Source organism: Macaca nemestrina, chromosome 11 (genome assembly GCF_043159975.1).
Source record: "Macaca nemestrina isolate mMacNem1 chromosome 11, mMacNem.hap1, whole genome shotgun sequence".
Classification (NCBI taxonomy): domain Eukaryota; kingdom Metazoa; phylum Chordata; class Mammalia; order Primates; family Cercopithecidae; genus Macaca; species Macaca nemestrina.
In genome coordinates, this window is record NC_092135.1 from 11,186,094 (window position 1) to 11,201,135 (window position 15,042).

Genomic DNA, 15,042 nt, shown 5'->3' on the forward strand with positions numbered 1-15,042 from the left:
GACATTAACAAGGCCATCTTCTGCAGAGTATGCCTGTATACTGTCTTTTTTTTTTTTTTTTTTGAGATGGAGTCTTGCTCTGTTGTCCAGGCTGGAGTGCAGTGGCGCGATATAAGCTCACTGCAACCTTCACCTCCTGGGATGGAGTCTTGCTCTGTTGTCCAGGCTGGAGTGCAATGGCGCGATATAGGCTCACTGCAACCTTCATCAAGAGATTCTTGTGCCTTAGCCTCCCAAGCAACGGCAAATACAGGTGTGTGCCACCACATCCAACTATTTTTTTGTATTTTAGTAGAGATGGGGTTTCGCCATATTGGCCAGGCTGGTCTTGAGCTCCTGGCCTCAAGCAATCCACCCACCTTAGCCTCCCACAGTGCTGGGATTACAGGCGTGAGCCACCGTGCCTGGCCTGTATACCATCTTTACTTTCTTTTCTCCTATCAGACAGGTTGTAATGTGCCTATGCTGTAACAAAGTCTGAGGAAGGCATATCTTACCAAATAGCATGAAAATCTAATCATCATGCTTATGAACTACAAAAGGATCCCTGTATACTGTCTTTAATCAATTGTCAGTTAGATATTGTTGCTGTTATCACTTATTGGTAAACACACTTTTAACTGGTACACTACTTCAGAAAATGAGTGTGAGGATTCAGTGATATGAAAATGACCGGTCTTTTACCAGGCACATAGTAAGTTCTCAATAAAGCCTGGATATTATAACTATTATTAATAACAATAGTATTATGATGGGATATTATTAGACGTTAAATTAGAAAAGTTGACTTCTACAGTGCCATCTACGATTACTTAAAGTAAAATATTTGCCCTCTGGTTTCCAGATAACAGTATTATATTTTAATCAGCTAAATTTTAAAACATGTAAAAGAATTTCCATTAGCAGCATTAGTCATAATATCCCCAACCTGGAAATGGCAAAGCTGTCCATTAACAGCAGAATGAATTAATAATTTATGGCATAGTCATTCAGAGGAATACCATACATAAGTGAAACGAACTAATGGTATATGCAACAACATGGATGAATCTCACAAAAAATGTTAAGGGAAAGAAGGCAGACAGTAAAGACAACAACTGTATAATTTCATTTTTTAAAGTTCAAATATAAGCAAATTAATCCATGGTCATACAAATGAGAGTAATGTTTACCTTCCAGGAGGCTTAATGACTGGAAGTGGGCATCAGCTCCAGCAGCAACATTTCAAGCATCTGGGGTGCTGGTAAAGTTCTACATATTAGAAGGAGGTACATATCCTACATATCTTGGAGGTGCTGATATGGATATGTTCACTTCATCAAGTTGTGTACTTAAAATATGCACATTTTCGGTATTATAGTTTATTTCAATAAAAATTCTCTTGAAAAAAATCCCTTTATATTTTATGAACATAAATGATAAACCACAGTTTATAATCACTTAGTAGATCAACACAACAGAGCTGATTCAAAGACTTTCTTTATTTTTCAAGAGGCAGTAGTGTCCTGCTCTGTTGCCCATGCTGCAGTACAGTGGCACAACCATAGCTCATTGCAGCCTTGAACTCCTGGGCTCAACCTATCCTCCCACCTCAGCCTTCCAAGCAGCTGAGATAACAGGTAGAAGCCACCACTGTAGCCAAAAGCTTTTTTTGTTTGTTTGTTTTTGGAGACAGGGACTCCCTATGTTATCCAGACTAGAGTACAGTGGTGTGATGATAGCTCATTGCAGCCTTGAATTCCTGGGCTCCGGAGATCCTCCCACCTCAGCCTCCTGAGTAGCTGGGACTAGAGGCACACATCATCACACCTGGCTAATTTTTTTTTCCTTTTTTTTTTTTTTTGTAGAGACAGTGTCTCACTAAGTTGCCAAGACTGGTCTGGAACTTCTGGTCTCAAGTGATCCTCCCACCTCAGCCTCTCAAAGTGCTGGGATTATAGGATTGAGCCACTGTGGACAGCCCCAAAGACATTTTTAAGGTTTCAAATACATTTTACACACATACACATACAATCATCTTGAAATCTGCACTAATCTGCCAAGATTTCTCAGATTTCTAAGAAATAATGTAAATCAAAGGATAAGGTTAGTTTGATTTAATGAAACACATAAAATCATTTACAAGATGAAATTATTTGCAACACCATACTTTCCATGACAACCCAATTTGTTATTTTTAATATATAAAGCCATTACCACTCCAACAAAGGGAGGCAACGTGTTATAAGTTCATGAACTTGTAACACTCAGCTCCCCTAAAACGAAATGAACTTATATACGAAAGGAAGTACTAGAGATTTAGTAGGGGAAAAGGGATATATGAAATGCTCATTTGCTGCCCTCCATACAGGGACCCCGAGGTTTTCAATGAACATCATGTGTGAGAAATCAGTTTCTAAGCTCGAGAAACAGCAAGAGGAGTATCTAGAAGAACTTTAAATGAGAACCACATACACATTGGAAAAACAAGTACATTTTGTTATAACAAGTGAATTCATTACCTCAGCAGGAAGTTATCCATAGTATTAATTGCACTTTCACTTGTACTAATAGAAAACTTCTGTCATGAATGGGTATTTCTTAAAAGGCTTCATTTACATCAATAATTATTAAATCAGTACTCACCAATTCTTTTCTAAGTTGAATAAAAAACTGTTTGCACTTAAAAGAAATTTTTACAATCTTCAACCTGGACAAAAGAGAATAAATTATTCAAAGTATTGCATAATGATAAAAATATTAACAAATTACAAAAAATATTTTACATGTATATTTAGTAATACCTAAACATTTTATCATATATACATACACATAGTACATAAAGAATTGAAAGTTTTTGGTGCTTCGTGGAAAAAATAATTAGTATTTGTGTTCAACTGAGGAAAATTTTGTATCTACAGAAACACTTAAAAACAGATGTCACAAATTAAAATTTCAAAAAATATCACTAACTTAGTTGTTTACTCTCTGCAAATTTATAAACAAGCCTTGGAAAAATGTAAGATTTAATTATTTTACGCAACAACCCTAAAAACACTTTTAATTTTAAAAAGCATTAAATTTTAAAAAGTTACCTTTCTACACCACCTTTCTTCTTAAATGCAACCCACATAATGCCATAAGAGTTCCCAAAGCCTTATTAGTACAATCATTATAAGCCAAGTCATTTTACCTCATTCAAACCATATAAAGTCTTTTTAAACTTTAAGACATAGAGGTAATAAGACTAAAGAGATTTGATCTTACTGAGCAAAATGTCCTTCAGGATCCTGTCTCAATCTTCTAAGTAAATATATTCATCATAATTCTAAGTCTGAATCTTCATGGCTTATGGCCCTATCTATCCAAGAAGCTCTCAGCATTCTCAAAGAATAAACTTCACACACTTTAATCACTTGAAGAGGCAAATGCATGAGTCAACTTCAAGCATGCATGTTCGGAGTAGGGAAGAAGAGATTTGTTTAGGCTTCTGATTTGAAAATTTTGTATTTTACTTTTGGATACTGAGCTTTCACTTGACAGGGATATAACAACATGGGAAAAATATTCTGTCATAGAGATTCTGTCATAGAGAGAGGGCATTATTTCCAGAAGCAAAAAAATAAAAAATAAAAAATAAAAATTTACTGTATTTATGGGAAAAAAAGCCAGGTGCCTCAATTCAAAAAATCCTATGAAAACATACTGATATTTCAGAAGTTAGACAACAAAAAACACTGTTCATTTCTAAATGATCAAGAGAAAGGAAATCTAGGTCGTTTCAAATCACCTTAATTTCAAAAATTCCCAGGAAGGTATCAATCAATGAATAAAAATCTTTTCACTGAATGTTCTCTGTTGTACAATATATATTTTGTATAACTTTTATTTTCTTATAAATGTATTTTGTGTGACTTGTATTTTCTACAAAGTTTTTTTTCAGAAATTTACCAATGTACAAATTAAAAATCTTTCAAACAGTATCTATTTTATATAGCAGTAGTATAGCTATAACCGTTTTCTTTTGGCTACTATATGCCTGGTTTATTTTTTTCAATGTTTCTGTCATTTTGTATAACATTTTAGGTATGTCTCTTGTAAACAGTATAAAGATTGATTTTTTTTTAACTGGAACAATCCCTTCCAGTAGTTAATAAATCATTAGACATACTATGCATTTTTCACATGACATCAGAGTTTTTACACTGACTTTACATTTCAGTTTAAGGTTTGCCTTTGTCATCTTAAAATGTATACTATTACAGACACAGTTTCACTATGTTGCCCAGCCTGGCCTCAAACTCCTAGGCTCAAGTGATCCTCCTGCCTCAGCCTCCTGAGTAGCTGGGACTACAGGTGTATGCCACTGCATATGGCTCAGACTGATTTTTAAAAATTCAGTTTGAATAATCCAAAATATATGAAACAATAATAAGTACTTGAAAAGACACTCATTATCATTAGCCAGCAGGGGAATGCAAATAAAAACTACAATGAGATACTACTTTACACCCACAAGAATGGTTATAATAAAAAATACAGATAACAAGTGCTGGTGAGAATTTGGAGAAATTAAACCCACATGCAATGCTGGTGGGAACGTAAAATGATGCAGCCATGTTTGAAAACAGTTTAGCAAACCCAAGTATTCCACTCCTAGATACATACACTCAAGAAAAATGAAAACATATGCCCACACAAAAACTTGTACAAATGTTCAGAGCAACATAATTCTTACTAGCCCAAAAGCGGACAAAACTGGTGATATAAATGTGGTATAACTATAAAATGGAAAATTATTCAGCAATAAAGGGGAAAGCAAAATGGATACATACTACAATGTGGATGAACCTCAAAAATGAATGAAAAAATCAATCACAAAAGACCACATAGCACATGATCTCATTCAATATTAATATAATATATAGAATAGGCATATCTATAGAGATACATGATAGTGATTAGTGATTGTCTAAGACTTCTGGCAAATAAAAAGCAGAGAAAGGAACAGGGAATGACTCCTAGTAATTACAAGGTTATCTTTTAGGGGTAATATAAATGATTCAAAATTAGATTATGGTGATGCTGTCCCTGAAACTATACCACAAACCACTAAACTGTATACTTTAATAGGCAAAATTATGGTATGTAGATTATATCAATAAAGTTATTTAAAAATTCAGTTTGATGTTTTCAATATGAATATCCAACACATTTACAGTTTTGATAATAACTAACATACTTGGATTTATCTCTACTGTAATTTTTTTTGCTACTTGTCCAAAGTTTTCTGTTTCTACTGGAATGCCAATTCCAGTAGATCATATAACTATTCTATATAACTATTTTATATCATATAACTATTTTATACTGTTTTACTGATTAACTTTCACATGGTTTTGGAAGGCAGCTAGGCTCACCATTACACCACCAATGCATCTTTTCATTTTCCCTTTTAAGCATTTTATTATGTATAACTGACATGCAAAATGAACATATTTAAAGTATATACTTTGGTAAGTGTGACGTATGTATGTACTTATCAAACCATCATCACAGTCAAGATAGTGAACATATCTATCATTTCCAAAAGATTCCTTCTGCCACACTGTAATCTTCCTCTAGAACTCCAACACAGCAACCCATCCCGCCTACGTAACCACTGACCAACTTTGTGTCCCCACAGATGGAATTTTCTAGAATTTATATAAATCGAAGCATAGAGTATGTATTTTTCATCTGTCTTCTGTCACTCTGCTTAATTATTTAGAGATTCATCTGCATTGTGTTTTTCACTAAATATTTTCTCCACTTCGCCGAGGAGCATTCTATTCTATGGATATACCACAACATGGATGGAAATAGCCATCACTTCATGACGAATATTTAAGTTGTTTCTAGTTTTTGGCTATTACAAATAAAGTCACTTTGAACACGTGTGCAAGTCTTTGTATGAACATTTGCTTTAATTTCTGTTGGTCAAATACTAGGTAGGAGTGAAACAGCTAGGTCATATGGTAGATATATTTCCAACTTTTTAAGAAACTACAGAAGAGTCTTCTAGACTGGTTAGACCATTGTATATATTATAAGAATATACTCATTCTAGTCTCCTTAATGCTTACTACTTGCATGGTACACCTTTTTATCTCTGAAAATAAAGCCAATCGCTATATGTATATTCTTATCTACAAGGAAAGCCATTATACTTTTTTCTTCCCCATTTGTTTGCCTTTTATTCCTTTTTCCTTTTTCTTTTCTAAAACACTGGTAAGGACCTGGTGTACAAAGCTGAAGAGAAGTAGTGACACGAAGTATATATTTTCCTGATCTTACATAAAAAGCATTAAGACTGTCACCATTTTGTACAATATTAGCAGATTTTTTGTAGATGCCCTTAATCAAAATGGAAAGTGCCTCTTATTTATAGTTAGCTATGTATTTTTTTATCATGGTCAATTTTGTCAAATTCTTTTTCTGCATCTATTGAAATACTCAAATGTTTTTTCTATGTTATTATAATAATATGGTTAATTATACTGATTGACTTTCAGATGTTAAAGCAATCTTACATTCTTAAAATAATCCCCATTTGAACATGATGAATTGTCATTTTTATATATTACTCAATAGAATCTGCTAAACTTTTATTAGGTATTTTTGCATCTATGTTCATGAGTAACTGCAGTTTTCTTTCCTTGTAAAGTCTTAGCCTGGTTTTAACATCAAGGTAATAATCACATAAAACATGTTCCTTCTTTATTGTCTAAAAGAGCTTATGTAGAACTGGCCTTACTTCTACTTTAAATGTTTGACAGAATTCACAACAAGGGGCCTGGAGCTCAAATGTTCAAAAGGTTTCTAATTACAATTTCAACTTCTTTAATTGATACAGATAGATTCAAGTGTCTTTTCTTCTCACGTCATTTTTTAGTTTGTCTTTCAAGGAATTTGCACATTTAATCTACGGTGTGAAATTTATTAATGACATTTGTATTAGTCCATTCTCACACTGCTAATAAAGACATGCCCAAGACTGGGTAATCTATTGGGGAAAGAGGTTTAATTGACTCACAGTTCAGCATGGCTGGGGAGGCCTCAGGAAATTTACACTCATAGCACAAGGCAAAGGGCAAGCAAGGTACTTTATTCACAAGGCAGCAGGAAGGAGAAGTGCAAGCAGGGGAAATGCCAGATGCTTATAAAACCATCAGATCTCATGAGACTCACTCATTATCAGGAGAACACAAAGGGGGAAATTGCCTATGATTCAATTACCTCCACCTGGTCCCACCCTTGACACATGGGGATTATGGACATTACAATTGAAGGTGAGATTAGTGGCAGTGGGGTGGGGGGGTGGGCAGGACACAGAGACAAGCCATATCAATATTCAAACATTCAAATCTGCTCACAATATTATTTTATTATGTTTTTAATGTATGTAGGGTCTGTAATGATATCCCCTTTCATTCTGGATACTGATACAGCCAAACTTTAGATATACTTAGGGCTTAGTTCCAGACTACCACAATAAAGCGAATATTGTGATAAAGTGAGTCACACAATTTTTTAATTTCTCAGTGGATATAAAAGTTATGTTTACACTATACTGTAGTCTATTAAGAGTTCAGTATACTATAGTGAAAACAATTGTATAATAAAAAATCAGAGTAATTTGTAAAAAATTCTAATGATCATCTGAGCCCTCAGGAGTTGTAATCTTTTTGTTGGTGGAGGGTCTTGCCACATTGTGGCAAGACCACATTGCCAAATGCTATTTGATAGCATTTACCTACAATAGAACTTCTTTCAAAACAGTCAATCCTCTTGACCCAGCTGCTGCTTTATCATGAAATAGTCTATATCCTTTGTCATTTAAACAATGCTCACAGCATCTTCACCAATAGTATATTCCATCTCAAAAAAATCACTTTCTTTGCCATCCATAAGAAGCAAATCCTCATCTATTCAAGTTTTATCATGAGATTGCAGCAATTCATCCCCTACCTCATCTTCGGACTCCACTTCTAATTATAATTCTCTAGCTATTTCCACCCCACCTGTAGTTACTTCCTCCACTGAAGTCTTAAGCCCCTCAAAGTCATCTATGAGGGTTGGAATCAATTTCTTCCAAATTCCGGTTAACGTTGCTACTTTGACCTTCTACTATGAACCATGACTGTTCTCAATGGCATCTAGAATGGTAAATCATTTCCAAAAGGTTTTCAACCTACTTTTCCCAGATCCATCAGAGAAATCATCCTCAATGGCCACTACAGTCTTACAAAATATGTTTCTTAAAAAAGACTTGAAAGTCAAAACTACTCCTTGATCCATCAGCTACAGAATTCATATTGTGGCAGCAAACATGAACCTCCTTGCCATCTCTAACAGAGCTCGTGGGTGGCAAGATGCATTGATTGTCAATGGGAAGTAATATTCAGAAAGGAATCTTTTTCTAAGCAGTAGGACTTAACAATGGGCTTAAAATATTCAGTAACCTATGCTGTAAACAGATGTGTGGTCATCCAGGCTTTGACATTCCATTTCTAGAACACAAGTAGGGTAGATTTAGGACCTAGCATTTACAGAATGGTAAATGAGCACTGGCTTCAACTTTATTCTGTAACAAGAGACTCAGTCAGTCCTTTGAAACATTGAAGCCAGGTATTAACTTCATCTATGATAGTCCTAGATGGCATGTTCTTCCAACAGAAGGCTGTTTCATCTACACTGAAAACCTGTTGCTTAGTGTAGCCATTCATCACTTAGCTAGATAGCTAGATATTCTGTGTAACTTGCTGCTTCACTTTGAACTTTTATGTATGAAGATGGCTTCTTTCCTTAAGCCTCATGAACCAACCTGCACTAGCTTCAAACTGTTCTTCTGCAGCTTTCTCACCTCTCTTCTCAGTCTTCACATAATTAAAGAGAATTAGAGCCTTGCTCCGGATTAAGCTTACGGGAATGTTGTGGCTGGTTTCATGTATCCACACCACTAAAATATTCTTCATATCAACAATAAGGCTGTTTCACTTTTGTATCATTTGGGTGTTCAATGGAGTAGTACTTTCAATTCCTTCAAGAACTTTTCCTTTGCATTCACAATTTGGCTAATTGGTGCAAGAGGCCTAGGTGTTGGTCTGTCTGGGTTTTTGACACGCCTTCCTCACTAAACTTAATCATTTCTAATTTTTGATTGAAAGTGACAAAAGTGCAACTCCTCCTTGCACTTGATCACTTACAGACCACTGAAGGGTTATTAATTGGTCTAATTTCTATATTGTTGTGTCTCAGTGAACAAGGAGTTCCAAGGAGAGGAAGAGAGACAGGAACAGCCAGTCAGTGGGGCAGAAAGAACCAATATTAATACAGTATCTATCACTTAAGTTTGCTGTCTTATGTAGGTGTGGTTTGTGGCATGCCAAAACAATTACAATACTAAGATCAAAGATCACTGACACCATGACATATATAATAAAAAACTTTGAATTATTGTGAGAAATACCAAAATATGACACAAAGACACAATGTGAGCACACGCTGGTGGAAAAACGACACCAACAGAGTTGTCTGATGCAGGGATGCCACAAACCTTCAATTTGACCATTTGCATGTCTTTGTTTCTGAGAAATGTTTATTTTAAAACATGAATTATTAGGCTGGCTTTTGCTGTTGAGTTCCTTGTTATTCTGGATACCAGGCCCTTGTTGGATGTACAATTTGCAAATATTTTCTCCAATTCTATAGGTTGTCTCTATACTCTTGTCAATTGTTTCCTTTGCTGTGTAAAAGCTTTTTAGTTTGATAGTCCCATTCGATTATTTCTGGTTTTGTTGCCTGTACTTTTAAAGACCTACCCATAAAATCTTTGCCTAGATCAATATTCTGAAGCATTTCCTCTGTGTTCATTTAGCAGTTTTATAGTTTCAGGTCTTACATGTAACTCTCTAATCCATTTGGAGATGATTTTTGTATATAGTGAGATAACGGTCTGGTTCCATTCTTCTGCAATAGATATCCAGTTTTCTCAGTACCATTTATGGTAAAGGGTGTCTGTTCCCTACTATATGTTCTAGGTGCTGTTGTCAAAATTCAGTTGGCTGTAAATACATGGATTTATTTCTGTGTTCTCTATTCTGTTCTGTTGGGTGTATGTGTCTATTTTAATACCAGTACCATGCAGTTGTGAATACTGTAGCTTCACAGGGTAATTTGATGTCTTCCGTCTTTATTCTCTTGACTTAGTATTGTTTTGGCTATTCAGGATCTTTTAGGGTTCCATATGATTTTTTTTTTTTTTTTTTTTTTTTCTTAATAGAGACAAGGTCTCACTGTGCCATCCAGGCTGAAGTGCAGTGATATGATCATAGCCCACTGCAACCTTAAAGAGCTGGGCTCAAGTGATCCTCCCACCTCAGCTTCCAGAGTAGGTAGGACTACAAATACATGCCATATGCCCAGCTAATTTTAAAAAATATCTTTTATAGAGACAGGTCTCGCTATGTTGTGTAGGCTGGTATTAAACGCCTGGGCTCAAGCAATCCTCCTGCCTTGGCCTCCAAAAGCGCTAGGATTACAGGTGTGAGCCACTTGGCTCCCCACCCATATGAATTTTAGAATTGCTTTTTCTATGCCTGTGAAGAATGTCATTGGTATTTTGACAGACATTGCATTGAATCTGTAGAATGCTTTGGGTAGTGTGGTCATTTTCACAATATTAATTTTTCTAATTAATGAGTATGAGATGTTTTTCTACTTTTTTTTCTGTTCTCTTCAATTTTTTTCCATCAGTGTTTTGTAGTTTTTGTTGTAGAGATATTTCACCTCCTTGGTTAAGTTTATTCCTAAGTATAACATTTGGTAGGTATTGTAAATGAGATTGTGTTATTGATTTCTTTTCTAGCTATTATTGGTGTATAGAAATGTAACTGATTTTTGTACATTAATTATGTTCCCTGCAACTTAACTGAATTCATTTAATAGTTGTAAGAGACTTTTAGTGGAGTCTTTAGGCTTTTCTTTATGATCAGGTTTTCTGCAAAGAGGAACAATTTGACTTCCTGTTTTCCCATATGGATGGCCTTTATTTCATTCTCTTTTTTGACTGCTCTGGCTAGGACTTCTAGTACTATGTTGAATAAGAGTGGTCAGCATGGGCGTCCTTGTCTTCTTTTAGTTCTTAGAAGAAAAGTTTTCAGCTTTGACCTGTTCTGTATGATGTTAGCTGTGGAACTGTCATTTATGGCTTTGATTGTGTCAAGATATGTTTCGCCTATATCTAATTTGTTGAATTTTTTGTTTTTATCATGAAGGGATGTTGAATTTTATCAAATGCTTTTTATGTGTCTACTGAGACGAATGTATAGTTTTTGGTTTTCAATCTGTTGATGTAAAGTATTTCACTTACTGATATTTGTATGTTAAACAATCCTTGCATCCTGGAAATAAACTCCGCTTGATCACATGGAGATATGTGAAAAGTGTATCTTTTTCGCGTATCATTGAATTTGCTTTGCTAGTATTTTGTTGAGGAATTTTTTCATCTATGTTCATTAGGAATACTGGCCAGTAGTTTTTTCTGTCTTTTCTTTTTTTTTCAGGCAGGTCTCACACTGTCGCCCAGGATGAACTTCTGAACACAAGTGATCCTCCTGCCTCAGTTGCCTGAGTACCTAGGACTACAGGCATGTGCCACCACACCTGGATAATTCTTTCTTTTTTTTGTTGTTAGTTGATTTTTTTTTTTTTTTTTTTTTGAGACGGAGTCTCACGCTGTTGCCCAGGCTGGAGTGCAGTGGCGCGATCTCGGCTCACTGCAAGCTCCGCCTCCTGGGTTCACGCCATTCTCCTGCCTCAGCCTCCTGAGTAGCTAGGACTACAGGCGCCCGCCACCGCGCCCGGCTAATTTTTTGTATTTTTAGTAGAGACGGGGTTTCACTGTGGTCTCGATCTCCTGACCTTGTGATCCGCCCGCCTCGGCCTCCCAAAGTGCTGGGATTACAGGCTTGAGCCACCGCGCCCGGCCCGTTAGTTGATTTTTATCACTTCAAAAAATAGAAGCTTCAATTTGTTGATCCTTTGTATTATTTTTACAGTCTCTACTTGATTTAGTTCTGCTCTGATCTTTATTGTTTTTTCTTCTACTAAATTTGGGGCTTGGTTTGTTCTGGCTTTTCAAGTTCCTTGAGATGCATCATTAAACTGCTTATTTGAGCTCTTTCTACTTTTTTGATGTAAGCATTTATTGCTATAAACAGCCCTCTTAGCAATGCTATTCCCGTATCTCATAGGTTCTAGTATGCTATGTTGCTGTTTTTGTTTCAATAAATTTTTTTATTTCTGTCTTAATTTCTTAATTGACCCAATGGTCTTTCAGGAGAGTGTTATTTAATTTCCATGTATTTGTACAGTTTCCAAAGTTCCTTGTAATTGATTTCTAGTTTTATTCCATTGTGGTCTGAGAAGATAATGGATATAATTAGTATTTAAAAATTTTTTGAGACTTGTTTTGTGGCCTAACATATGGTCTTTCCTGAAGAGTATTCCACGTGCTGGGGTGAAGAATACATATTCTGCAGCTGTTGGATAAAATGTTCTCTAAATGTTTATTAGGTTCCTTTGGTCTACAGTGTAGGTTAAGTCCAATGTTTGTTTTCTGTCTAGATGATCTGTCCAATGGTGAATCTGGTGTGCTGAAGTCCCCAACTACTATTGTATTGGAGTCTGTTTCTCTATCTTTAACAATATTTACTTCATATATCTGGGTGCTCCAGTGTTAGGTACGTATTTTCAATTGTTATATCCTTTTGCTGAATTGATCCCTTTATCATTTGATATTGACCTTCGTCTCTTTTTATGGTTTTTTACAAAGTATATTTTGTCTAAAATAACTGCTTCCGTATGCTTTTAGTTTCCATTTACATGGGATTTTTCCTTTCCTTTACATTTAGTCTATTGTGCTTTTTTACAGGTGAAGCCGAGTTTCTTGTAGGTAGCATAGAATTGGGTCTTGATTTTTTACATCCATTCAGCCAGTGTCTAAGTTTTAATTGGAATTTAAACCATACACATTCAATGTTGTTAAGTGACATGTAAAGATTTATTCTTGTTATTCTGCTAATTATTTTCTGATTGTTTTGTACATCCTTTATTCTTTTCATCCTCTCTTGTTGTTTCCCTTGATTATTTGGTGTGTCTGTGTTTTTTTTTTTTTTTTTTTTGGAGTAATAACCTTTGACTCCTTTCTTTTTCTCGTCTACTCTAGATGTATCTTATCTGCTCTGCCAGGGAATTTTATACTTTTGTGCATTTTCATGATAGTACATAGTATCCTTTCACTTTCAGATGTAGGGCTCCCTTAAGCATTTCTTATAGGATCCATCTAGTGGCAATGCATTCTCTTGATTTTTGCCTATCTGAGACAGACTTTATTTCTACTTCATTTTTGAAGGATAGATTTGCTTGGGTGATGTATCCTCAGTCAGCATTTTTATTGGTTTAGCTGCACTTTGAATATATCACCATATTCCCTCCTGGCCTGTAAGGTGTTTGATGAGGAATCTACCATTGGTCTGATGGGGATTCCATTATGTGTGACTTGATCCTTTCCTCTTGCTATTTTTTGACTTCTGTCTTTGATTTTTAACAATTTGACTACAAAGTGCCTTGGAGGAGACCTTTTTGGGTTGAATGTCTATGGGGTTCTTTGAGCTTCTGGTATCTTAATGTCTCTACTTCTTGCAAGAGTTGGGAAGCTTTCAGCTAGTATTTTCCTAAATAGGTTTTTTTGTATGCCTTTGCCCAACTCTTCTGAAATTTTCAAAATTCAAATATTTGGCTGCTTTATAGTGTTCCATGTCATTCAGGCTTTTTTATCCTTTGAAAAAAATTACTAGGTTATTTCCAAAGACCTGTCTTCAAGTTCAGAAATTATTTTTACCACTTAATCTAGTCTATTGTTGATGCTTTCTACTGTATTTTTTACTTCATTCACTGAACTCAGTTCCAAGATCTGTTGGCTTTTTTAAAAAAATATATTTCAGCTGAATTTCTCATTCAGATTATGAATTGTTTTCTTGATATCTCTGTATTGTTAAGCTGTCTTATATCTCACTGCATTTTAAAAATATTATTTTATTTTTCAGGCATTTCATTATTTCTTCTGTCCTTACGTTGATATCTGCACATCTGGTGTAACAGGTGCTTCTTCCAATTTTATGAATTGGCTGTAATAGGAACAAACTTTTTCTTCTGATGTACCTATAGTGTTGGCTGGATTGGGTAGGGTGCTCTGGCTTTGGTTCTGGGTGGGTGAAGTAGCATAGTCTTCACATTATTTATTTGGCTCTAGTCAGTGTCAGAGGTGTCTGTGAGTTCCTCAGTGGCTTAGGGTGTAGAGGCTGTGGTGAAGCTGTATTGGGTATGGAAATGCCAAGTAGGCTGGTTCATGGGCACCAGCTGTGATGATGGCAGGCTGGGCACGCCAGTTCTTGGGTCTCCAGGTGGTATGCATGGTGCCAGTATTATCAGTGGGCTACCCCTTGGGGTCCTGAGCTGTGCATGTGGGGGACAGTACTGGTAGAGGCAGGGTGGAGGGGCCCATCCCTGGGCCCCTGGGAAGTGCCCACAGGTGCCAGGGGCAGGCAAAGAAGGTCCATTATTGAGCCCCTGAAAGGTGTGTGTGTGTGTGTGTGTGTCAGTAGCTGTAGGTATGGCCAGCCAATGCCTAGACCCCAACAGTGCCTGGAGATGGTGGCTGAGGGTGAGGCAGCACTTCTATCGTCAGGCCCTTGGATGTTGTGTGAGGGCCCTCACAGTTGTACTAAGTGGGGTAGGTCAATCTCTAGGTTCCTGAATGACATATACAGATGCCAGCAGCTGAGATGGTCCTGTGTTCAGGCCCTTGATGTTGTCACTGGTGATGGCGGACAGGGCATGTAAATGTCCATGTCCCTGGAAGGTGTGCTCAGGTAGGCCAGTCCTTAGCCTCCCTGAAGGCACGTGCAGCTGTACACTGGTCCTGCTGCTGGACGATGAGTTGCTGTCAATGGTAATGTT

The 15,042-nt window shown here is 36.2% G+C and overlaps 1 protein-coding gene and 1 non-coding gene across 8 annotated transcripts in view; both read right to left on the reverse strand.

The window, feature by feature from the left end:
* Positions 1 to 15,042, reverse strand: part of LOC105492475 (protein tyrosine phosphatase non-receptor type 4) — a 238,258-nt gene that overhangs the window by 67,151 nt on the left and 156,065 nt on the right. For all 7 annotated transcript variants that reach the window (XM_071072609.1, XM_011759654.3, XM_071072610.1 and 4 more), the window contains one exon: positions 2,626 to 2,689. In XM_071072609.1, the coding sequence (XP_070928710.1) occupies positions 2,626 to 2,689 (64 nt within the window). The remainder of the gene's footprint in view (positions 1 to 2,625; positions 2,690 to 15,042) is intronic.
* LOC112428617 (small nucleolar RNA U13) lies at positions 439 to 545 on the reverse strand. Its single transcript, XR_003020655.1, has one exon. It is a non-coding gene; the product is annotated as a small nucleolar RNA U13 (small nucleolar RNA).